At 39.1% G+C, this 25,366-nt stretch overlaps 1 protein-coding gene across 1 annotated transcript in view; it reads right to left on the bottom strand.

Annotated features, from left to right (window-relative positions):
• Positions 1-25,366, bottom strand: part of TRIO (trio Rho guanine nucleotide exchange factor) — a 185,023-nt gene that overhangs the window by 33,609 nt on the left and 126,048 nt on the right. Inside the window, 2 exon segments of the mRNA XM_009635132.2 lie at positions 1,289-1,459; positions 3,112-3,404. Of these exon segments, the coding sequence (XP_009633427.1) occupies positions 1,289-1,459; positions 3,112-3,404 (464 nt within the window).

Raw genomic sequence — 25,366 nt, forward strand, 5'->3', positions numbered from 1 at the left:
ACCTCAAACTGAGATGATTATTTCCTAGCAAAAGAATACTCTCTCAGGTCTAAAGGCTGGCAAAATTTTAAAATTTTTTTTTACCTGTTTTGTTTCAAGAATATTTCCCAATATATTAACTCCCCCAACTCATATATTATACTTTTTCGATTTGGAAAACATGTAGGAATTAAATACACATAGAGCATGGGAGACAGCCACTTTGATCCTAAAAATGATAGCTTCAGGGATGATTGAGATCCCCACTGAAAAGCAGTGGGATAGAAGGAAAAAAAAAAGGCAAGTCAACAAGATCAGCTGAAGTTATCAATAACATCTGCATCACTTGGAACAGTGAGTAACCACCCACAAAATTCACTAACAGTGTTCATGCTGTAGATTACAGTGGCTAAAAAAATTTAAGCAGCAAAATGGGAAGTAAACAGTGAATGTGAATATTTGCTGCACAAGTCCACACTGTTCCTACTTTAAAACCTTCAATTTCCAGGCTTGATAGTTGTCCCCTAAACATTTGATCCAGGTTGAAAAGCAAAATAAAATCTCCAAATGTATGAACATTACAAGGTTTAAGAAAAACAGACAACACACAATTACTAACTACATCCAGAATTTGATTACTGACGCAAAATGTTTACCCTCAATTTTAATGTGCCTTTATAAAAAACACCTGGACTATTACCCTTATTTGGATATCAACTTCTTAGTACACTTGTAGAGACACAAAAAAGAAACCAACAAAAAAAAAGCTATGCTGCTATACAAAGCCACCTTAGAGTTGATTTGAACAGCTCTTTTTGCTAAGACATGTAGCTAGAATTTTTTTCCCTGGAACCGAGACTATCCAAAATACTAGGGGCTTGGTGAACAGCCTGTGATCTAAAAACATTATGTACAACTGTTAGTTTCTCCAGATAAGCTTTACTTGCAGATAGTATTTTAACCTCAGTACCCAAAGGTATGATTATAAAACAAGTAAATTCTAATCACTAAATATGGCATCTGTTAAACAGATGTAAATAGGCCTGCAAACACACAAAGCGGCCCATTTCCACATTTAAAGTGCCAGCAGAAAAATTTCTGCACTTGTGCTTTTTAAAAAAGAGATGCATTTAATTCACACCCTTTCCTCAGGAAACCCTTTTAATGTTGTCTAAAGTGGTGTAGTGATTACTTCTGTATACCATAAAGCTGTATTAAATACATTACAGATATTTTGGAAACAGAAGAAAGATTTCAACAAACAGAGGTTCTCTCAACATGTGAAGCCTTGCCCACTTCCTCCTCCTACCTTGTCATCCTGCGAGTCAGGCTGGAGAAGACTGTGTTGCTGAATTGCCATGGGAGGAGGAAGCGGTACAGCATCCGCTCCCTCTTCACCTTCCTCTTCTCCACAGCTCTGCATGCCTGAAGAGGATGACTTGGAGAGAGTGCCACTGCTCAGTCCCTCGTTCCGACCTCTCTGTAAATGAAATCAAGACATTCCAGCTCTGGTACCTCCTCAGCAGCACGAAGCTTGTTCAATACAACCTTATCTTAAACAAGTCTGTTCTGTAGATTCACCTCTCTCCCAACAAGCCAAGTTGATGCTACACAGTGCTGCTCCTCAACAGAGGGGGAAAAAAGCAGACGCCAAAGATAATGTGTTCACTGTTTGGTAAAAGCAGATGGATTGAAGATACTGAGAACAAGATGTTCAGCTTGAAATTTACTACATGAAAGTGTTACCAAAGCCATGCTTGCTTTCCAAGTTCAGTTAAGAGCCACATTCCTCTAATTTAGAAACTCAAGAACTTTGTATCTGAAGTACCACCCCTCATAGCAAGACTTCTAAAGGATATTAACAAACCCTATTATGACATGAAGTATTTTGTCAATTATCCTTTCTGCCCCTCCCACCCCCAAACAGTGAGAGCAGGCTGCTTGTACAATTTTTACAGTTGTGTTTAAGGACAGCCCTTCCAATTATACAAGGAAGTATGATTTCAATTAGCCAAAGTTTAACGTAACTGATCTCGCAGGATAATTTAACTATCAGTAAAGGAAGACAGCATAGGTGATTATTGTTTTTTCCTGACTTTAAGGCACTGGCCTTAGGTTTTTCCCTCCCTCACAGAACTGCAGAATAACAGATACTTCCAAAACAATGCTACAAATGCATCACAGAGGGTCTCTTTCCACAGCCTGACATTCAAGGACAGAGGCCAAAATTCCTTCCCAAACCACATCTGCCAATTCACCAAAATGTTGGGAGCAAGAAAAAAAATGTACTGAATAATTAATTGGGCATCTGAGACAACTTTTCTGTATGGTAACAACCAAAACCACTAGTCAGATTCAAGCCTGGTAAAAGGGAATAACTGTATAGCATGCAAGCAGCTATGCCCTCGGAAGTGGTAAGATGCCATTCATTTCAGCCTGAACCATAGGTTTGCAAGAGAAGAGAATTCGGCTCTGTCTGCACATAACTGGAGGCAGGCTTTGCTCATGCACGAGTTCCAGGCTTAGAAGGATATTTGTGGGAGGAAGGGAAACCTTCAGTAGATGTCCTAGGTGGCAAAATCTGGAGTAGTTCACAGTCTCCTTCACTCCATTGAAAACTGCCATGTTTATTATTTGACTGATGGTAACTACCTTTTGATTTGAAGGGCCAGTAATTTTTCTGTGCTCTAACTCTTGCTCAAGGTGCAAATACAGCTTTAAGCAGTTAAGCAGCTCTCCCTGTATTTCCTCTGATCCACCAACAAGAAAAGGAAAGGTAATACAAAATGACCTGATTATTCCCAGAACTTGAAGCACCTTTACTCACAAAGCTGTTCCCCTGAGTGGGATAAGAGAGCAAAGTCAGAGAGCAACTTGTTACTCTCTCGTTTCTCTTTTTCAGCTAGACGTCCTTCTCCACAGAGCTTTACTAACCCTCTCAGTGCAGAAGGGCACAAACTGTGCCTGGCCCAGTACTTATGCAGAGTACAGCAGTCATCAAGAATGAGGACATGGCAGATGCCACTTTGCTCAACTGCTGGACAGTCAGCTGAGGAGACAACCTTCACCTGACAACATTTAGTTCTTTGAAAAACAAAAACAGGTCTCGGGAAGCTCCCCGTGAACACTTACCTCTTCAACGGTTTCATCCTGTGGGGTCGCTGCGCTATCATCAGAATCCTTCTGAGAGCCTGCATCGGCACTTTTGCGAACCTCTCTACTCTTCTTATGCTTGTGGGCTAGTTTTTTGACATGCCCGTCTGCTTTTCCACTGCTAAGACGCCTCACGGGACTGGTAAGCCATTTTCTCAAAGTGTTGCCAGGCCGCTTGGGGCCAGGGGAGCTCTGTGCACCGATCATGTGGGGCTGAAGCGACGTTACCGAAGCAGGAGGACTGGCGTCATTGCTGGAGACAGAGAGGGAGTCTGAAAAAAGAAGGAGGGGAGCATTTTAAAATGGAAACACTGATTAAGTGAGAAACAAGGCAAATGATGTATGTAATAATGGATGTTGGATTGGATTTATGGATGAATTGACCGGCTTATTTTGAAGTAACCTGGCCTTTAATGACACCACAACTATCAGTGTTCATGCTGCATGTGGCCACGCACATAAGCACCATTTACATACTTACCACAGTCAATCTTCATTAAGTTGCTCTTGCCTCAATTATAATTCATACTTACCACTGCTGATACTGATTAGAGAGTGGATTATACTTTCCATATGTCATCTAACTTTATGGAAGGATATGCTTGTTTTATCTTTTAATGTATACTGCTTTCAGCATGGACATAAAGAGTAAGAATAATTGCCTCAATAAGATAAGTGAATTATTTTTCAAACACCAAATTTTATTAAAAACGCTCTAGTTACTTTCATTGTTTATTTATTTCTTCTACCCTTGTGAAAGGGGGAAGAAGAGTCCAGAAAGCAGATAAATGTCTTTTGCTTAGATCATCTTGGAGTTTTGGCTGTTGTTTTGATTGTTTTTTAAAAAGGCATGTAAAATCGATACTTCAGAGCCCATTTGCTCAAACCTCAGGATCAGCAGTACTTCTCAGCATGACAATGCCTGAAGTTCTGTAGTCAAACAAAGGATACACTTTTCTCAAGCCATAGTTGTATGCGCATGAGGTCAATACTACTTTCCCACCACGGCTCCTGTCACTTGAACTGGACCGTATGCTTATGATAAACACCCACTGGTTAGCTATTGTGAGACTACATTTCTTTTTTCCCCATGCAGCACAATGCTTTTCCCCCCAGCAATTCTCTTTTCCTAAAAAGATACTTTTTTTTTTGGACACATTCTTGTAACACCACTCCTATGAATATTATCTACCACCGGAGTATTAACAAGACTCTCCTAGATTGTCAAATATGGTTTCTTTTCCCCTGTGTGTGCACTTTTGTAGATGGATAGTTTATATAACGATGACATAAATAATGTTTTGTTGAATGTTTCCACTGCTGGGAATTAAATGCAGCACTTGTGTTCCTTCTTGAGGCTTGACACAGATGTTCAGGTCACCTCTTCCGGCAGCTTTTCCGTAAGAGGCGGATTGCCAGTCTGACCAGAGGTATTTGAATTTTGTAGAGTAATATGGTCACACTGATGTGGCAATACACTTCATTGTGAACACCCAAATGCCTTGGACCTACACACAAGTATGTGAGCCCGCTCTGTTTCCACGGAGTATTAAGTGCAAATTATGGCTTTGAACTGAGATGGGGAAAGAGACATAAAATGTGAATATAATGAGTTAGGACTTTTTGGTTTTCCTTCACTGTTCAAGCTGTTCCAAAAAGGGCAACCTTTCCTTAGAATCCAAAATTGTGATCTATCAGACTGATTGTCAAGATTTTTCTCTATTCTAATAAAACGTGAATGGCATGTGACCATTAAGATACACCAGCTCTGATGCTAAGAACTCCTGTAGCTCACACTGTGTGAACACATACATACTAATTGCTCTTAACCACCACTTTCATCATGTTTCCATAAAGCAGAAGATAAACAAACTTTATAAAGCATACTTTCAGTCTAACAAGCTAGTTACAAACACTTCAAAGCAAGTCACCCAAAATCAGGATTCATCTACAAAATTATCTTCTAGCCAGCGCTGTAGCTGTGCTGAACACGGGTAAGGAGACTCCTTGTTACACCATTAACCTGGTTTCAGGGCTTTAAGTAATGGGTATTACCAAAAAGCAGATGCAGAGTTACACTAGTCGGCTTTGTCTCCAAACCTTGGGATAGCAGTGCTGCAGAATTACCACATTATTTTCTTGTTGAAACAGGAAACATAAGGAAGAACTTAATTATCTATAAAAATGGTTTTCAACTTGCAATCTGAGTATCCCTCAAGGCCCCTGGATTAATGCTTAAGGGTCCTCAGCACATACATAAGAAAAGCAAGCCTAATAGCCATCAGGATCCACATCATGACAGATTTTTTACTTTACTTAAAAAAGAAAAAAAGAAGTGGTCTGCTTATTAAAAAGAATTCCAAACTAAACTTCCAACCATCTGCAAGCTCTCCACAGGAATCCAAACAATCTCCTATTAAACCCCTGTGAGAAGTTAGTTTGACTTCTCTTTCACCAAACTCAACTTTACCTTTATTATATCATGCATCTTTTAATTTTTATCACGTACCTTGTTTCAGAAATCATCGCAAACATCAGCTGATGGGTAGTTATATTAATAAATAACCTTCTGCCACTCTGCTAGTAGAGTGCAGAAAAGGTGAAAACAGTGCTGGTGTTCTTGTAAACACATTTCTTAAAGAACCAACTAAATGCTTTGTTTTCAAGACTTGCAAATATGAAAGTTATAATCACTCAGCCAAGTTTTTCTTTCATTTGTATATATTTTTATCCCAATAATGGTTCATACAACTTCCTTCCACACAAATAAAATAGAGCACATTCACTTGTTTATTAAAAAAAAAGCAATTTTCACAGAAGTTCACCATGTACTGTTTTGTATTTTTGTGTCGTTGCATTTCTTTCCTTTACAAGTACTCCTTTCTAAGAAAAAGGCAGCGTGATGGTGCAGTAACTGATTGCGTAAGATTTACTTTTACATAAACATGGCTATCCCTAAGCATGTAACATGCCTGCAGTTAATAAAAAAAAAATTCTTTTTATAAAACCTGTGCTCCACCTCCTTAAATTCTCACCTATCCTTTTGACAATCAACACTTATGAACTACCAAATTCCTTGTAAAACCAAACAGTACAATGCAGAGCCCCTGAAACTGTGGGAGATGAGTATTTTTGTCTGCCTGCACTTTTGCTGTACCACTCCTACTCTTAATCCAAGTCAGCCAAGAGTCTGTGGGCAGGAGGGAAGAGAGCAGGAAGAAATACATACAATCCGCTCAAGTGGAGAGGATCTAAGAGACAAAACAATATTAACCAGACATGTTTCGCAGCACATACTTTAGCCATATCCTCCTACACAGCATTAGTTTTCATTTGGCGTGCAGCATGTAACTGCCTCTCATCTTCTCTTCTGCATGATTTAATACGACGCCCTTACTGAAGCATTATTAGGGCTTCAGGGAATCATAAATGTGGACAAAGTGTAAGTAGTACACCAAACTGATAGCACTGTTCCCCTTTTCTCTTTGAAGCATGAAAGCACTGGGGGAGAAGGAAAAGCTTAAAATGAGTAAAAATACTGCATTGCCATAAATGCTTCAGCTTAAATATAAAATTTTATTTTAAAAAAGTGTTTAAAAAAAAAAAGGTTTAACATCACCAGTGTTAACTGGAATGGAATACCAACCCACTAGTCTCTTCAGAGATAAGACCAGAGATAGATAAGATTTTTTTGCCCATCCTTAAATTTGCAGAATACAAACTACAGAACTACAGCCTCATAGGTCAATGCTAATACTCACTACAAATATTCCACGCCAGTATTTTCCCAGTGAGACCCTTTACCACCCATTTTCCCATCCTAGCTGTCAGGAGTCCAGATTCTCCAGTTCTTACTCCCATCCACTTCTTCAGGAGACCAGTTACAACACTGGAGCACAGTCATGAAAAAACTAGGTGTTCAAGTTCAGATATTTAAGTAGAGGCACTGCCAGATCCAAACATTAGGGAATACCAGTATCTAATACAGGCATTTTCAAGAGCACAGAAAGATCTATTCACCTTCCCTATGAGAACAGCCACACAGGTGTGTCTTATTTCCCATTGCCCCATCACTATATACTACTTCTATCTATGTAATTAGGGATACAGACTTGGTTTGATTGATTACCATGCTTGGGAAAGTTTACACTAAATTGGCTTTGTTTCCTTTATGACTACATAGCAAATTGTTTTTCTATGGTTGCTCAAGAATATTTTATCACTAAAACACGCTAAGAGGAAAAAGGAATATTCAAAATTAAACCAAGAACAACATGGACTTTTAAAACCAAAACAGATGGAATAAATTTGGGGTATGCTAACCCCAACTGTGTTTCAAGTACAGTAAACTTTCTAGTGAGTGTCAGATTCCCTTTTAGAAAAAGATAAATGTAGCAGATGGCCATCTTGGAGAGAAAAAAACCCAACACACATATAACGATCACACACAGCAACACCAATCCAACAAAAAACCATCAAATTTAATAAAATCACTCTTTGCTCAAGTAGAGGCAGCTTTGTAATTCAATAAAGTATTTTAAAAAAACTAATGGATGAGCTTTGTTTTATAATTCATAGCCACAATAAGAAAAGAAGGCATTTAACTGCCATTTCTCTCAAAGTAAAACACACATATGTTGCTTTGGTGGTGAGGTCAGAGAGTTCACTGAGAGTCCATAAATATATTTTTGAAGCTAAAGAAAAAGGGCAGGCAGCATGGGTTCTGACCCCCTCAAACTAGAAGATAAAGTTACCTCCAACAAACAGGCAAATTTTTTGAAACTGGAAGGGAAATGGGAATTCTTATTCTAGTCCCAGCTTTCTTAACACTAGAAACATGCACATCTGTGATTAATAAACTGTTTTTTTCCCCTAAAAAATAAATCAGCCCTGTTAAGCTAGCTGATGACTTGAAAGACTCTGCTTCATATTAACTATTTCCATATTGCTGTTTTCAGAGTTTTAGTATTTACAAGGAGAGCAAGGGACTACAAAACCTGGCTTCCTAACCCAGGGAATCAAACTGAGCCTGTTTGATGCCTGCTCTGCATCTCTAATCCCAAAACACTGCAAAACCAAAAATGAAAACATTTTACTGTCTCTGGACTATTAAACAGGGATGGGGCAAGGAGTGAAAAATGGAGCAAAGCAAACCTAGTAACCCCAACTGGCATGCCACAAGCTGCCACTGCAGATCTGCCATCCACCACGGACTTTAGAGACCGGAGAGCCCACAAAACCTGTTGCACAGGGCAATTAACCAGCTGGTCAGTAAGATTTGATGCAAGTACATTACGAATATTTGGGGATGAGAGCTGCTTGTTGGTTCAAAGCACAGAGAACATGATCTACACTGATGCACTTGCAAGTTTAACATGCAAACTGGAAACAGCTACAGTTCAGTGATTGCCCAAACCCGTATCTACCTACAAACACACATGGCCCAACCTGAGCCAAGTCAACTTACCATCAGAAGAAGCAAAAAGTTTACAAGCGTCTAATGATGAAAGCCCATAAAACCCCGCCTGTGTACGCAGTCATCATTTGTTATTAGATGAGGAAAGCTTGAAACAAAGAGTGCAAGGTTTATTTTATTTGTGGACACACACATGCACAGTTTCTGCCTGGGAATTGCCTTTGAAGTAAGAGGCTATCAATCTGCCATGTACAAGACCACTCAGATGCTTTTGTACGTGTCAGGAATTTTATTTCTCTCCTGCTGGGTATCCTCTTTAGACTATCCTCACTATGTATTTTTTGTAAACCAATACTGGAATATACATCAAAAGGCATTAGATGTGTTTCAGCTTTAACAAGTCACCGTAAAAGCAGTTACCATTTAAAGACAATGCAGCCTGAGCTTTATCAGGCTTGCAAATGGGGAATTTCCACCATCTCCTTTGGGAAGCATGCATTTCACTTATGATACAGAGATAGTGCAATAATTTTCATGAAACTAGTTTCTTAAAGAAATTCGCAAAATGCAGGGAGCTAGTACTCAATATATAAAAGAAAATCCTTCAATCACATTTGTGTTTGGAGCGGAACAAACACACTCACTCTTCATCTCTGGTCAGCAAACCTTTCCTGCCTTTTATTTCAAGTTACGCACTATGCTGAAATACAATTTCTAATATTTTCAGTGTGTGAATAGACAAAGAGTTCAACTCCTTAGTATATCTTCCCTGATTACTGAGATATCTGTATTCATTTTGACTGATACAGCCACTACTCCAGAGCACTTGGATTTAAATGTATTCAATAATTAAGTCTTCCAAGTCATCAGAAGCTGATCGTGCTAATATCAGAGAGACTGGAATTCTAAGCTTGAGGCTAGATACTCTTCAGCTTCTCTTAATGAGATACTAAGCTGCCCCACAAGCATGTCTGCAATTAAACAAAAACCCCGTCCCCCCAAGACAGACACTGTCATCTTAATAACTTCGAAAGGTCTTTATGAAATCGAGAAAAGTCATCCAACAGACATATCTGCAACAGCACTAGAGAAAGGAATGAAGAAAATCTCTGATTAATGGCAAAAAGAATATACTGTTCATTTCGGTCAGAAAATTAATGGCATATGCCTGAAGTGTTTAATACACTTGTGTTACTACTATTTTATCTTTTTTTTTTAATATCCTCCCCTGCCTTCCTGCCCCATAAACATAAAATCAAGGTTTTACACTTAAACTTTTAAATAATTTCACATGCATTATAGGTTGCACACAGAGCAAGCTGTAAACACATCAACTGCAACCTAGGAGCTAAACATGAACAAAATTTAGATGGAAAAAATCCTCCTCTTACAACTGCTGGATGGTTTTGCATCCACACTTGTTTTCTTTTTTTTCTTTTTTTTTTTTTCTTTTTTTCTTTTAAGCAGGAAGAAGGCATGATACTGAGCCAGAAAAAACTTTCCCAGGTTAACAGAAGTAGTTCTGTTTGCGCTCTCTGGAATTCGGACCTCAGGGATGCAAAACCCCAAACCTAAATCTTGTGTATTACTACAAGCGCAAGGCAGCACTACAGAAGGGGAGAGTGGACTTTGTGGGGCATTTCATTCTTTGCAATGAGCTGTTCTTCTCTCCTATTTCTGGAGAGAAATATATTTTGTGTCACAAGTAGGAAGTATTAAAAGCTACTCATACTGCTGAAGTTCAGTTTCACAGTTTGTGAAAACCACAAGCTTTTAATAGGTTAAGTCTCAGCTTCCCAGTACGCTGCTTATATTTTAACAGGCAATGTCTTGATCTCAGCTCCGCTCTTTTGACCACCTGTTTGCTCAGATATAAAGACAGCTACATCCACATGCTTGGCAGGACATGCCAAGGACAGATCTATGCCATTTAGCACTGTTTCTCAGTCAAGTTCTCACTCTATGCCAGTGCACTGAGCCACCCTCTCTTCTCTCTCTACAGATCAAAGCAAGTGCCCTGACCATTTTAGTATGATTATGTCCCTGCTGGAAGGGGTGTGTGTGTGCGTATTTCTACTAACCACTAATTGCACAGGGGCTTGCATGCTTTGACATAAGAGCTGATAGACAGAAGCCCATGTTCTAAATTTCAGGCAAAGTTTTCTCCTTCTCGTGCACAATCTCCAGTGAGTGTCTTTGGGCCAGCTGGGTCCATCATTTGGTTACTCATCTCTTGCACTTCACCTGTGCCTCCTGATATAAGACATCATTTTAGATCACCATGAAGGAGCACATAACATTATTTGCTCTGCAGAGCTACAATAGGCAAGATTTTCACTGAGAGATTTAAATTACATATCGCTAAGTCCCTCATAGGGGCTGACACATGCCATGTAATTAATAATACTAAGGTGATACCCTTCTTTCATTAAATAGTTGTGAAAGATTTTCAGTGAAAACAGAGAAAGAAATTAAGAGAAATATTGCTTTTCTATATTAGAAAGCAAGTTTTCTCACAGCACCAATGTAATTTCCCCATTTCCCTTTAAATGCAGCAGCTTTTAAAGATCAATTTCTCACTGAAGTGTTTCACAAAGTCTCAACTACATCATCCATTTTCTAAGTGTGGGTGTTTTGGAGCTTTACCACAGTCATGGATATTTTTAAAAGTCTTATTTATGTGCTATTTTTGCCAGATGCCTAGCATCAGCGATATCCAACTACTGTAGGATGACCGAAGTAGAAGATCAGATGAAGGCCTGGCCCATCCACTCCTCCTCTCCAGAAGAACGGATGCGACAGGAGCGGTGAATGCCAGGAATGACTGTGTTCCAAGCCCAGGGCCATTGCCTCCATGCTAGGTTGAGTTGTCCATACAACCCCTTGCCTCCAGCCTGCTCCCCACAGCTGCTGCTGCTCCTTAGCTAAAGATCTCAGCACAAGAAGCTGGTTGAGGGCACAACACAGCTCCTGAAGCAGCGGGAGCTGGCAGCATTCGCTTCCTTCCAACTTGCTCCAAGTTACAGCACTCCCCGCCTTTGACAAAAGCGGGCAGCTAGCTGGTGGGGAGAAGCAAGGTCTGAGCCAAAGAAGGAAAAGAGTGAAGGCAGAAGCTTTGGGCCTGGTCCTCGTAGGCAGCACTGGTGTTTAAGACACTAGACAGAGAGTTTTGCTGACTGTTGACAAGCTGTTTTGTCTCGTGCATGCTGTGTGCAGCCTACTTTTGAAGAGCCATGCTGCGTGATGTTAGCAGCAAAGATGCGGCTCCGCTCTCGGTGGAGAGCTGTATGTCACATTCTACAAATGGGAACCGCTACTGACACAAGATCTGTGATAAGTAGTTTCAGATTTTAATTGGGGCAACTGCACAATTTTCGCTTATCTGTTACTGAGCTGGAGGGTTTTATCATCTACTTTAATTTTTACTGCAAAATATTTTTTCCCTAGGAAATGGATAAAAATAAACAGCTGTCCTAGAAATACAGCTCAGAAGCAGCGCATCTGATATGCTGCGTGCATCAGTCCAGAAGAGGAAGATATGAACAGATATGAATCAGAAATGTCCATATCAATACATATAACAGAAGAGCCAACCAAAGGGAAAAATAAGATGCATTCAGCAAGCCTCGGCTCTGCTGAAAGCAGAGAAAGATGTGGGGGAAGGGAGGGAGAGAAGCAAGTCTGCAGAAATTGCATTAGGAAGAATCACGATTGCAGGCGTTATTTAAAGCATCACATATCATGCTTCCTTGTGCAAAAGTTTAGCAATGCAGAGCATCCCAACGGAAGGAATTTATCCCATGCAGATTTTAAAACATCCTCCACTACTCCAACAAAAAGTCTGCATATTAACTAGGTTACTGCAAGCAAGTTTGAGCAAGTCTGATCTCAAAAAGGAAACAGGGGATGCATGGTTCTACTGGTGCTCTTTTGAAACTGAGAATATATACACGGATAGGGAGGAAATTAGCTTTCACCACCTTTATGTAAGTGATAAAAACAAGCTTCACAATTATGAAGACAAAACCCAATCATACATAAGATCAGCATAAAATGCTGAGCCAGCATTTGTTTTTTCTTTTGTCCAGAAGTTTGAAAAAAAACGAGCAAGTATAACCTCTGCCATGTACTTATAAATAGAAGACGAAAGTAATATATTTTATTCTCTCTCTTTTCTAAATGCTTCAAAAATTTCCAACACATGAGAAAACCTCTCAAAATTCTCTAGTAAAGCTGAGGGAATATATGACAAGAGTCAATAAACAAACTTTGAAACACAAAGGGTAGATACTAATAATTGCTAAGCATATCTTCAAGGGTATTAATAAAGTTCATAAATATAGACAGTATGCAGTGCTAGTACTGAGGTATGAGAACAAATGATACGAAAGAAATAATGCCTTTATCAAATTTTATTTTTTTTAAAAACACCAAGTTATTAGATGACTAGCACTAAAAAAATACTTGTTTCCTCTCCTCTTCACCTACTGCAGTTACACATTAACCTAAATAGACATACTAATCCAACAGCAATTTTAACAGTCTTTTTTTCTTTTCCCCCATCCTCTTGAGTCAAAGCAGAAGAGTTCATTAGAACAACTAGCGATTGTTTGGAGCCACAGCTTTAGCAACAGCTGTACAAACACATCAATCTCAAGTTAGGAACTCTGCCATAAGCTTAATAATAATATACTCATATCCTTTAGCTTTGGGGCTATACAATAACTCTGGTCATTTTCTCTTTCCAAATGTTATACTGCTGTAGCCCTCAAAAAATAAATTGAGAAAGTAATTAAAGGTATTGGGAGGGAAGATGGAACGGCTAAAACAGTGACAAAAATTGGTCTTCCAAAATTCCTATATAAAAAAGAAGTTTGCTTTTTATCCAACTAATTGATATTAGTGATAGAAACTAATTGTGCTAACATTGCTTTGCATTGTAAAATGTCGAACTTTTCAGTACGCACGCTACCTGGAGCATTAATGAGCAGAGTCAGGCCTTGCAGCCACGCCACTGGGATCAGCCTCCACACTGCCTAACGGGATGACTGGAGGTGATGACAGACAGCTTCCTCCGAGTTCAGTCCCACCTCAATAACTACGTTATCAAGAGCAGTCTTAGATGGCAGTGATTGGAAACCGAACTGGTTTTAAACTTTCTGTCTTCAGATGGAAATGTAACCTGAGCAATGCAACGAGAGCACACATGATTTTAATAAAGGTCAGTCACACTGGAAATGTAATTTTTTTTTTTTTTTTTTTTTTAAAAAGACAACAGTCAAGGTTGACTAGCAGATAGCTATTGAAAGTCATAATGGCAAACTTCTGCACAGATGTCTTTTCAGGATGAAGTATTTTAAGGTATTAGGAGGCGGGAAGATACTCCTCCACAACTTCATCAATCAATGAAGACTGAGTTAAAAGGGGAAAGCTAACTCCTTGGTATAGATGTATTTTAAAACAAGCTAACTATAAATTAATGGAAGATGTGACATTTTATCTCAATGTGCAATTAAAACACACTGAACACTAAAAACTGAATCCATCCTTGCAATGTTTGTTAACTTGATTACAGCTTCTTCAGGAATATCATATGCACTGCTGAATTTTCTTTGGCATGATCAAGCCCACATCACACACACAAAAGAGCTATATTTTGCCATGCAACTTTTCTGTTGTTTTTATTTCCTTCAGTTATTCCAAATAAAGGCTCAGGGGGAAGATGGTGTCACAAACTGCCTTGGCCACCCAGTCATCTAAACCTCGATTCCTTGAATCATTCCTCACCATTCATCCATCTAATATTACCTAAGTGGGCACAGGAAAATTATGTGATAGGATCATGGCAGAGCTGTCCAAAACTGGTTTGGAAGTAGGAATCAAAAGGAAATAAAAAGGGAAATAAAAAGAGCAAACACACTTCTTTTGAAAGGCAATAAATGAGAATTCTTATTACTTGGTTTAATTAGACATGAAGTAGGGGGAGGAAAGGGAGAAAATTTGTATCAGTAATAACTTCTCCACAATGATACTGTTACAGTAAATCATCTTGTTATACACTCAACTGTAAGCTTAAATTTAGGGGAAAATTAAGTTTTGTGGAGGAAACAAGATAAGGAATTTAATTAGCTTCTATTCCTTTTCCTATTGAAAAAAAACATTTATTCATCAAGTCCCCAGCACTTCATAGCATGCATCTAGAGAGTGGATCTCCATGAAGCTGTCTTCTTAGAGCAAACTACCCCTTGTAGTTGGATATGATGGGTTGGGTTTTTTAACCACTCGTTCAAGAAGACTGACTAGAGGTGTTCAATCCCATGCTCAAATGCAGGGAAACAATAAAAAGAAAGTGGTTAAATAAACACACTTTGCTATTCTCTGTGAGGAAAACCAATCCTTACAGGGAAAGGTTTGTTACATTACTGATGTCATCTTTTCAAAGCGAGATGGAATATACTTATACCACCTAAATTCTGTTCTTTTCGATACCTCCACTAAAGGAGAGAGAGTCGGCGCAAGCCTTGATGAGCCAATTCAATGGGTTGTTACAGCCGCTTGTAGCCACTCAAAGGCAGATTATGACCACGTTGTTCATTACTGGTCTCACAATGAGCACCTAGAGGAAACTTTCATTATGTAAAGTGATAGCTCATTCTTATGATAGCTGCTGCCTCGCTGAAGTAATTTGTTTAAAATAGAGCTGTAACATAGCAAGAGGCAAATTAAATTGAAAGATGAGCTGAGGCAGTTCTGCTTTGCACTGCTTAAGCCCATCCATTCAATACAGTTTTTTGACCATGATACAGAATTGTATGCATTGGATGTCTGGTTGCAGGTATGCTCTGAGAGATGTAACAAGAAGGTAAAGAGGCAGCCATAGTTTTCCTTGTAATGTAATCAAACTTCACCTTCTTTTTAAAGTTTTATCAATAATCCTTCTGGTCTCTCTCTCTAGGAAGCCTTCTCAGTATCGACTACTTGCTTTCCCATCATCTTTTTTGAAATTAAGTCTAGGAATTCTTCACTGAACATTTTGAATATGCCTCACTGCTGATATACAGGAATACAGTCATCTTAGCAAAATCAAAAAAAGCTTATATAAAAGTGTTTTTTTCTTACTACAGAAATGGAGTTACAAGTCTTTATTACATGAAGTTTGCATTGTAAACCCAACTACATTTCCCTCAGAAGAGCATACATTTTCCTTTTACATCTTTCAAAAGTCTTTAAAACTAGGAGCTGAGTAGCTGGTTTGAGAAGAAGCTGGAGGTTAACAGACCCGTTTTAAATTACGCCGTTTTCATGTGGTGCTTATACAAGGTCAGAGTGGAAAGCACTGGAGTGGAGGGCACAGACTGCCCAGGGCTGGAGGCAGAAGGCTGCCTAGGGCTAACTCCTTTCACACACCTGAGCTGCACTGCTGCTCAGTCTTGGTTTATTAAACAAAGCGGGTAACCCGCCTGACAGCTACATGAATGAAAATATGGCATTTTCAAGTGCCTGAAAAGATATATCCCAATTACAGGGAACAAAAATTAGTAGTTCATGTGAAACTATGGATAACTGTGGATCTTATCAGTTCATGCAGAGCAAAAAAACCTGAGCCTCAAATCTTCAGGTTCACAAGCAGGGATGGCAGTTATGGAAGGACATAAGTACCTCTCCTGCATAAGCTCCTACACCTGAAAACTCTTTTTTTTGGGGGGTGGGGTGGGAGGGAGGGGCATAGCGTTTTCTGCCGGATCAACTCCCTGGTCTGGCTGCCTGCATGATTGCTAGCGATCACGCAACAGAAGCAGCTGGATCACATCACAGGGTAAATAAACTGGCAGTAACTGAACATAGTTCTGTTTTTGCTAACCAAGAAACAGCACCTTCAGATAACTCTCTTGCAAGTCCTGCAGCCTAAGGATTTGAAAAAGCCATGTTGCAAGAACAGTGAAGAAGGACATAGAGGTCAGGAAAGTAGTATCCTTGCATATGTAACTATATAGCTGATACATGAGCTCAGTTTCAGGAGGATTTTTGTTGCATGCTCTTCGTGGAGATGGAAAAGCACACACAGCACATACTTAACAGCTTCCATCTGTATTCTAAAAGAATAGACTTTCAAAGTGTAGAGGTGGATCTACGCCAAGAATTACACCAGCCCATTAGTAATACTGGACTCTCCCACTGCATCCTCTGAGTCCGGCCCTCAGAGACCTCTTATCCTCTCTTGGACACCATTTGCTAACAATTACTCTATAGTAAAAGCATCCTGTTTTATGGATGAATTATTTCTGAGGCTTGATATACCATCAAATGTTATGAAAGAGGAAAAAGAAAGCTAGTTTGATTCAAATACATTCTTTTAAGCAATCTATTGCTCATATAATAAATGTATTTCTTCAAAGCCAAATGAGAACTCTCTCTTCTCCTATGACCACCTTTCCTCCTCCAAAAACCAGCCCCCAGATAGTTAATAACTTCAGGATAAATTTTGGTTTTGTAGATTTATTCCCTGGATTCCATCCATGAGATTTGAGCCTCAGATTTCCCAAGTGAAATACAGACTCACATGATCCACTTAGGGACTGAAACATTACATCCTATTGTTTCTTCTAGCTCATAAGGTAACTGAAAAAAGATGTTGTTTCCAATATTCAGCTCCAGACAAACTTCTCAACACTCTCTTCAACCAGATAACCATAAACAACTTTGATATTTATCCACATTTTTCTCAAATGCAGAACATTTTTAAGTTACAGGAATGGGTGGAATTACCATGAGAATTGGTTTCTTCCTACCATCACCACTGTTTTCTCCAGCTGATGTCAGATAAAGGCAAAAATACAATACTCATTTATTAATTTCAGTAGTTTCTTGCCAATTCATTACTCAAAGCCTATTCTCCTTCTCCCTAAATTCTGAATGCATTTTCCTCCTTCAGACTTTGTGAATAAGTGGGGAAAAACCTCAGATCATTTAATTAAACAGGAGTACATTATTATTAATTGCACATGTACTCTAACACTTTAGTGAAGAATAAACCAAACTTTTTAATTCCTTAAAAATTCTTTAGGCAAAGTCGAAGCCTCAGTTAGTCTTCCATGAATAAAATAATGTACTAGAGTACATTCTGAATATTCACCTAAAACCCAAACTGCCAGTTTTAAGTTTGCAGTGGCCAGAAATACTATAGATACAACTTTTATTCTTTCCAGTTCAAGAGATGGCATAGCTACAGTTATACTGGGGTGTGCAAGTAAGCTTTGTTCCCCTATTATGAAAGGCTACTGAGCCTCCTTACAACATGGTCTGTACACATGGACATCTGTTTTTAAGAAACAGAAAAAGAACAATGAAGGATATTCGTGAAATCATGCATGCTTGCCAAAGAAGACTTCATACATGTCTATGATCTTAATTTATGATAATAACGGAAAGCATCTCGCTGATTGCGACTGACTACACCCAGCACTTTATAAAACAGGTTTTCTAAACATTCTTTGGAAGTAAAACACAGATAGAACTCAGCCTGACTGACCACTGCAGCAACAAGAGTTCAAAAATGAAGCAAATGAGCTCCAGCAAAGCCAGGAGAATGCAAAGCAACAGAAAGGGGGAAAGACTATTGCCGTGCCACTAACAGACCTCCAGCTCCCTAGGGTAGTCACAGCTCTGGGTGAGCACTTGCTGTAAAATATTTTGCTGCAAAGCATTCTGCCTATCACTTATTATTTGTAATTGACTACTTCCACCTCCCTCCAACATACTCTGTACTTGTTTACTTCTAAAACCTGGAATAACTGCTATTTTAGGAAGTGATTGCGCATCACTGGAGGCTACGGAGCAGCTTTCTGAGAACAGAGCTCTGTTGCTGGCATCAGGGGTGACAGCCTGCTGACATTAACTCCCTCTGGTTGGTTCTCCGATGCCCCGTGATCTTTCGAGGAACTACTGAGCGTTACTACCATCCCACTGACATGCAACCCTATCTTCAGATATCCCCAATAAGATTACTTTCTATTACATCCTTGATTTCATGTTCGCAACCCTTCTACCACCCTCCCTCTCCTCTCAGTCTATCTGCAACAGCAGACTGGATACTAACAAATGAAATAGGGTTATAACTTGCCTTTTGCTCCTTATTTTAAGTATATGCATGCAGCATACAGCAACAGAAGACTTGAACCTAGCTGCAAACAACTTGCATCTGAAAAGAAAGCATCCTGACAGCTGCATCGGCTCCAGATGCTCAAGGTTAGCACTGTTTTGCCCTGCAGACATTTCAGACTGTTAGATATGAGAATCGAACTTTTTTTGCAGGAACAGTCCAAATGCCAAGGGCAAATACTGTTTCCTGCTAAAATTACAAGGGAAGAGGAGGAGAAGACCCAACAACAACAGAGCTTAACATGAACATCCCTACCCTACCCTCTGTGCTTCTCCAGTCAAAACTGAAACAGCATAGCTTTCCTCCACATTACATTTCAGAATCAACATGTCTAAATAAATTTCACACAGACCAATTTATTTCCCAATCACTCTTTCTTTTCAAGTTGTATTCCCAAAAACATTACTTCACAACAGTAATTTAACAGAAGTGATAGGTATTAAACAATCTATGATTTTTTGGTTTAGCAGCATTCTAAGACAATTTCTGCTAAGCTCTTAAAACAAATTACTACCATTAATAACATTTCACAGAGCAAGAGTTACCATTTCTCATTTCCACAGTTCCACTAAAAAAAAAAAAAAAAAAAAGTAGTACATGCATTTTACATGGTTTTTCTGAAAGAGCTTACTGTACAGCATCCCAGTAGTTTACAGAGCAGAGTCATTCCATAACTGCTCCCTTTCCCATACAGGTCCTTTCTGTTATACTCTGCAGTTTTTGACTGGGGTCAGAGGGAGGGGAAAGGCAGAGAGAGAAGAAGAAAAGCAAGCATCCTACTAAACTCCTATGATTTGAAAACATTCCCCAACCAACCAACCAACCTTCCTCCTCCCAGCCCATTATCTCTATTGCACATATTTGTACCTAAATCCAGGATCCAGTATTTACAGCCACTCGGCTGCCCGTTGTCGCAGCAGGTAGGATTTACTGAGTGAAGCGATCCCAGAGTGTCAATCTGTTTAATCCTGTTTGGCATGGTGAGGAGTCAGCTGTTCTGATACCCACAGCTTACAAAATAACCTACTCGCCCACACCCCAGGGATGTGTTACAGCTTCTCCTGGAGATGTTCACCCAGATAGGGTTACAAGCAATGCCATCAGACTGCGGAAGTCCCCGTTATCTTCTCAGTCTGGTTTAGCCCCCTGCCCTGCCGTCAGAGCAGCTCCTCTCTTCTAGGGATGCTCTCCTCTGACTCACTGAGCACAGTTCCAGTCTTTAAATTCACATGTGGGAATAGCCAGATGCAGCAGATTACACTCTACCGTAACTACCCTAATTGAGGCTCAAGTTGATCTTAAAAAATACAGCAAACAAGCTATTTTTGCTCTCAGCCTTCAGAAAAGATACAGTCTAGTACCTCTACAAAGCTTTTGGCACGCACAAACCGAACCTTTAACGCCTCTTTTTATTTTACAGTGCATAGTTAGTTTTTAATGCTTTAGCTAAAGACATAAATACAAAAAAGACGGACATTTTCCAGCCAGCTAAACCATGCAGCACTTGCCCTATGACTTCCATTTTCCCTGACAAAACCTGTACCAAACAACGGATTCTGCCCTTACCTTCACCTTCTCTTGAGCCTTGTTTGTGAAAAATAAAAAAATCCAAACATTAGAAAATCTACACCTTTTAGTAAATTCATTTGAGATCTTGCCCTGGTTTAAAATGCATTTCAGATCTATTCACCTCTAAGCTTATATTCTGCAAGTTAAACTTCTAGTTCATCATGCTATATTCCTGTTCAGTAAACTGAAACTGAGTGTATTTTATTTTATCTATGCATTCTTCACCTAGCATGCCATGCAAGCATTTGTCCATAAATATTCATTTATGGGGCTTTTTTAGCTAAGCACTTTACAAACCTAGAAAAGATGTTTGGTTTCTTCCCCTGAACACCTCATAATTTAATTTTAAAGGACATACAAAAAGCTACAATCACTAGATAGCTAAACAGCTATGAAGCAAGGATCAAATTTCTGTAAAAACAGAAATGAAATGCTTTCATCATACTGTCATGAAAAAAGAGCCCTCAAATGACAATGAACAAACAGTACTGTAAAATACACAAGCATGTAGTGGGAAAGAAGAAAATAAAGCAGCGAGGGGGTTGCCAATGATAATAGCACAAACAAATGTGTGCAATGCAAGGATAAACAGGAATTTTCTGTAGAGCTGATAGCATATAGGTTCCCAGAGTCAAAGGCGGCTTACCATTAGCACGTAACACAAATTGGATACATTCACATTATCCTGTTTGCACTATTAAAGAACTGTGGTCACCCTCCACCTGAGACTAAAGTTTTGCTTTCTTCACATTTCTACGGAAAGCCACCCTAAACTCTGAATTAGTTTCTCCTTCATAGCCTCCTGCACTGAAACCATTAATTCTGATTCCTTAACATTTTTCTTCTGACCCAAGACGACTTTCAAATGACACTGAATTCCTAAGGGCGGGGGGGGGGGAAGGCAGCAGAAGAAAAAACCTCTTTCTCCAGGATAAGTGATTTTTATAGTTTGCCACCTATGGTGAGACTTCCACTAAGGCTAGTTTATTCTTCATGAAACTGTAGAACATCTGAAAATGATTCTAGTTTCTAGTTGAGTAAGAAAATAAATGAAACAATCCCTTTCCTCTACTCAACAGTTCCCACGCACATTGAGCATACTAAAGAACATCCAGCCATTCTTACTGTAGTCAAACTCTCACATCTTTAACATTTAGAAAAAGTTAGTGAAGTTATCAACGTAGCTTTGAAATAGCAATTTCCATATGTAAGAAAGCTTCTGACTAAAACACAGCAAAAATTATACATAAAACTGTTTTGGGGTTGGTTTTGTTTTGCCTTTTGACTGCATGTAGATCAACCTTGTAACACCAATAATATATGCAGGAAGGTATTTTAAATGCTCTGAGAACCACATCATTTGCAGCTTGCTGTTGCAAAAAGTTCTTCTTTTCCTACTCGGATCAAACACCATTATTTTTAGGTTTTGCTTTGGCCCTTTCTTCTCAGAAGACAAACCTGACAAGTAAATCAAGGTGGTGGGGGAGAGAGAATCACCACGTGAATCACTACATAAAGCATATTTCACATGGTTAAGAAGAAAGGATCATGGATATGCAGCTGTCTTCGATGTATACAACTGTTGTAAAAAGCAATTGCTCCACAGCAGCGTTGGAATGGAGACAGTAGACTCCACGTGAAGGTGGTGCAGAACGACTGTGGTTATTAGGTAAGAATTTGATTGAAAAACATCTCGATACATATACTGAAACAATAGCTACAACTTTCTTACGGTTCAAAACAGAAAACCCAGACCTGTAACTTCTTCCACTGAAGTATAAGCAAAAGGGAGAGGACTTCTACATCACAAAACCAACATTTCTTAATTTAAGATGCGGGGACCATTATTTAGTACCACTATCATCTTAGATTAGACTTAAACACCCAAGATGTATCACAACTCTCAATTTTCATCTGACACAGTGACCTCTATCAATATATGTAATTTTAAGCCCAAACAAGCAGCCCATTAATGCCTTTCTACAGTTTACTTCAGGCTCTACCACAAAGCTCTCTTTGTCCTTTAGCTCCATCAGGTTTTCTGTATTCCGGAGCCTTACCCTGCATTAGCTCTCCCTGTCTGCTAGACAGCCCTTCCTGCGGCTCTTTGCAACAGTAATTTTTTGTAGGAACTCATCCTCAGTAATAACAAACCAGTCAGGTAATCTTAATTCGGCAGGCAAGAATACATCTACGTGGAGAACACCCTTAGGCAAAACCGAGGCTGGGCAGAGAGCACAAGCTCAGTGAAGAAGAGGTTGGACTGCACGGCGTGTTGCACAGCGGCACTGAGCTGCCCCCACCCTCATCCCCTGTGTAAATTATTCGTAGACCCCAGCCAAAACGGACAACAAACTCTGATCAGTTTAGCAAAGAAAAAAGCTCATATACCGACCCATACCATTTGACAGCATTTAATTTATTTTTTTTTAAGAGGAAAAATTATCAGTTTTTCACTTTACCTGCGTAAAGCAGAAATGAGTTTTCTTGGCTACAGATTTTATGTCATTTCCTTTAAAAAAGTAGACAGTTTTCAGCCTCATTTCTGAAAGCAAAGTACTGATGAAAGGTCCTTCAGACCCCTAGCAATTTAAGATGTTTCTCAGTTACTTAAACTTACGACAAAATAAGTGGCTAGGTGAAAATTTTGTCAATGGCTATTTTATGCAGATTTTAAAATTCCAGACAAAAGACCCCTCTCACTTTTAAGACAGCATTTTGGATGAAGGACGATATCCCAGTGAGTAAACAAAGAAACTAAAAAAAAACAATTAGAAGAGCACTGTATATCCTCAGTAGATAAGGTAGCACACACTTTGTACGATACATGTAAGCGAAGCATCACACACCCGTATCTATTACTACAGTAAGGGAATAGGATTAACTTTTTGCAATTAATCTTGGGGTTCACTGGTGGACAATGTCAGACTGCCAAAGCCATTTTAAGGTATTAACATTTTGCCGGCTCACCCCATCACAAAAGTAACAGCTCATGAGTCTCTGCCTCTGACAGACAAGAAATTGGCCTGCTACAGCTTCAGCTTCTCACAAGTACCAGCTCCTGTCTGAAGCATCTGCAACCACCGTTTGCCACTGTATTAACCTCCCTATGGAAGGGCTACCTCATCTGTGGGTACTATTAGCCTTGCATGTAAAAATGGAAATATTCATCCTTTATTTCGTTTAAGATGACAACTGGAGTTAAACTAACTGCATACCTCATACTCCAAGACATTTGCATGGAAATAGAAATAACAACTTAATTTATATTAAAACAAGGATAAACAGCATTCCAACCTAATCTTTATAAGGCTCCATTACGTTTTGCACCATCCTGGGGAAAACAAGCAGAACAAGAAAGAGAAGCTAATAAAATGCAAAAATTTAATTTTTAAACATCTACTTGTGTTGCTTTACAGACTAAAAAAGAAGCTGAAGAGCCAACCTTTTTTTTCCTTAATATCAACCTTCTGTGAGAGGAAGGTTTCAAAGGTTAGAGCATTAAAAACCCAGCTTCAGAATTCAATGCTGTTCTCAAGAAAATCTAAATCTGTCTTCTCTGGAATCTTCCCCCTCGTATTCCAGACATTCATGTATTTTGAAAGCAGTACTACGAAGTTATTTAAAAAATTCTTGTTCATCTTAAAAGTGGAGAAGTGTATTCAAGATAGTTGAAATTAACAGAAGAGTGAATTCTTTATTCAGTTCTGCCAGCATCCAAATGTTACTATTTTAAAATCATTATTGAAGTGATCTATGAGACAAATGCTCTCATCATTTAGAATTGCACAGTTCTTGCAATTTTGAGTCATGTTTCTGCATGTGGGAGAGAAAAGATTCAGACTTTTCCAAAACTTGCAGGACCAAAGACCACCCAGACCTAGGAGCCAAAGGTAAGACATAAATCTGTAATTGTAATTACAAATCTTGAACTAAATTAACATTGCACAAACCAATAGGAATTTTATTTACAATATGCATTTCCTAATTAAAAAAAAAAAAAAATCAGGCAGACTTTGCATACAAATCCTATCTTTGGCAAGTTAGACTCTATCTCACACCAGACCACTCTAACATAACCAAGAAATTGTAGAATAGCAAAAATGCATCAATAAATAAATCTGAGGTTCAACCTTCAAAGGTGAGCTCCCACATTGTGATTAAAATTCTGAACGGAGCCTCACTTTGCCTATTCCTCAGCGTACAATGTGTCCACAGTTTCACTGCTTGGAGCACAGCTGCACCACTAGGATCTGGTTTCTTCAGCTCCATGCACAAAGATCATCCTGTTCCCAAAAAATAGCCTCGCTGCTCCTCAGTTTCACAGAGAACACTGGCAGTCTGCAAGGAGCGGAATCATTACAACAGTGGCTCTTTGGGCTTACATTCAGTGCGTTGTTTCCTGTTTTTTACTACCAGTGCTGCCAGCTGCCAGAGACACTTTAAATTGAATCAGTCAGAAATTGTATTTTGAAATGAATTGTGTGAACATCCTTAATTTGCAATTTCCAAGAAATCCTTTCAAAATACTGGGGTGTTTCAATCACCACCACCCCCCCCCCCCAAAAAAAAAAAAAACCCTAACAAAAAACCCACTACCTAAAACACAACACAACCTAACCACAACAACCACCTCTAAAACAAACATGCAGGATATCTAATTAGCTGGCAAACCTGGGAAAAGTATTTTCTGATTGAGGGTAGAGAGATATTTTCAGCTAGGTGATTAATAACCTTCCCTTCTACATCTTGGGTACAGCACTTGTCAAGAACAACTGCTATCAAGACCCTGAAGTACTCAGGCTTTAATTAAAAATACTGAGAAATCAACCATTTATGCAACTATTCAGTCACCAAGGCCAGGACCTAAACAAGTCCTTCCTGTCTCCAGCTTTGCAGAACATGCCTTAGCTGTTGCTCACGCCTACAGTCAGAAAGAATATCAAAACCCACACAACATTGTAAACTCTCTCCCCTTGTAATCATTTGGCTATTATTTTTTGAGTTTTAAATTCTGTTCTGTGCTGTAGCCAAGGAATTGGAGCTTGTATACCACTCCCAAGAATGAAGAGGCCTTTGCAAAGAAACTA

The sequence above is a fragment of the Egretta garzetta genome, unplaced genomic scaffold (assembly GCF_000687185.1).
Source record: "Egretta garzetta isolate BGI_Z169 unplaced genomic scaffold, ASM68718v1 scaffold413, whole genome shotgun sequence".
Taxonomy (NCBI): Eukaryota; Metazoa; Chordata; class Aves; order Pelecaniformes; family Ardeidae; genus Egretta; species Egretta garzetta.